The sequence below is a fragment of the Buceros rhinoceros genome, unplaced genomic scaffold, assembly GCF_000710305.1.
Source record: "Buceros rhinoceros silvestris isolate BGI_N320 unplaced genomic scaffold, ASM71030v1 scaffold45273, whole genome shotgun sequence".
Taxonomy (NCBI): domain Eukaryota; kingdom Metazoa; phylum Chordata; class Aves; order Bucerotiformes; family Bucerotidae; genus Buceros; species Buceros rhinoceros.
In genome coordinates this window covers 1-347 of record NW_010403896.1, presented here as the reverse complement: position 1 = coordinate 347, position 347 = coordinate 1, and the positions used below count along the sequence as shown (strand labels likewise).

The 347-nt window shown below is 65.1% G+C and overlaps 1 protein-coding gene across 1 annotated transcript; it reads right to left on the bottom strand.

Moving 5' to 3' along the window:
- Window positions 1–4: 4 nt before the first annotated feature.
- On the bottom strand, window positions 5–298 carry LOC104490821 (stromal cell-derived factor 2-like; the record flags this gene model as incomplete). Its single annotated transcript, XM_010133159.1, has 1 exon — window positions 5–298. A coding segment is annotated over one exon (294 nt), but the record flags the coding sequence as incomplete, so codon positions are not given.
- Between the last annotated feature and the right edge of the window lie 49 nt (window positions 299–347).

Genomic DNA, 347 nt, shown 5'->3' with positions numbered 1-347 from the left:
CCGCTCTGCTTTGAAGGCCTCACTAGGCTGCATGAAGATGCCCTCCATCACCTTCCAGTAGTTGTTCTGGCTAGAGGCAGCCATGCCGTGCACCTCCTTCTGCCCGTGGATGGGCCGCCCGTACTGCTCCCCCGTCACCGAGAGGAAGACGTCGGTGGAGGCGTGCTGGAAGCGCACCTCGCTGTCCCGCGCCCAGTAGGTCCCGCTGCACAGCACCGTCCAGTCGTCCAGGTAGTCGCCCTCACCAGCCTCCCCGAACGCGCTCACCTCCTGCAGGTGACAAAGAGCTCGCAAGGGGCTCCGGGAGGAAGCGAGGGGGGCTCTGGAGTGTTGAGCTGGGCAAGCAG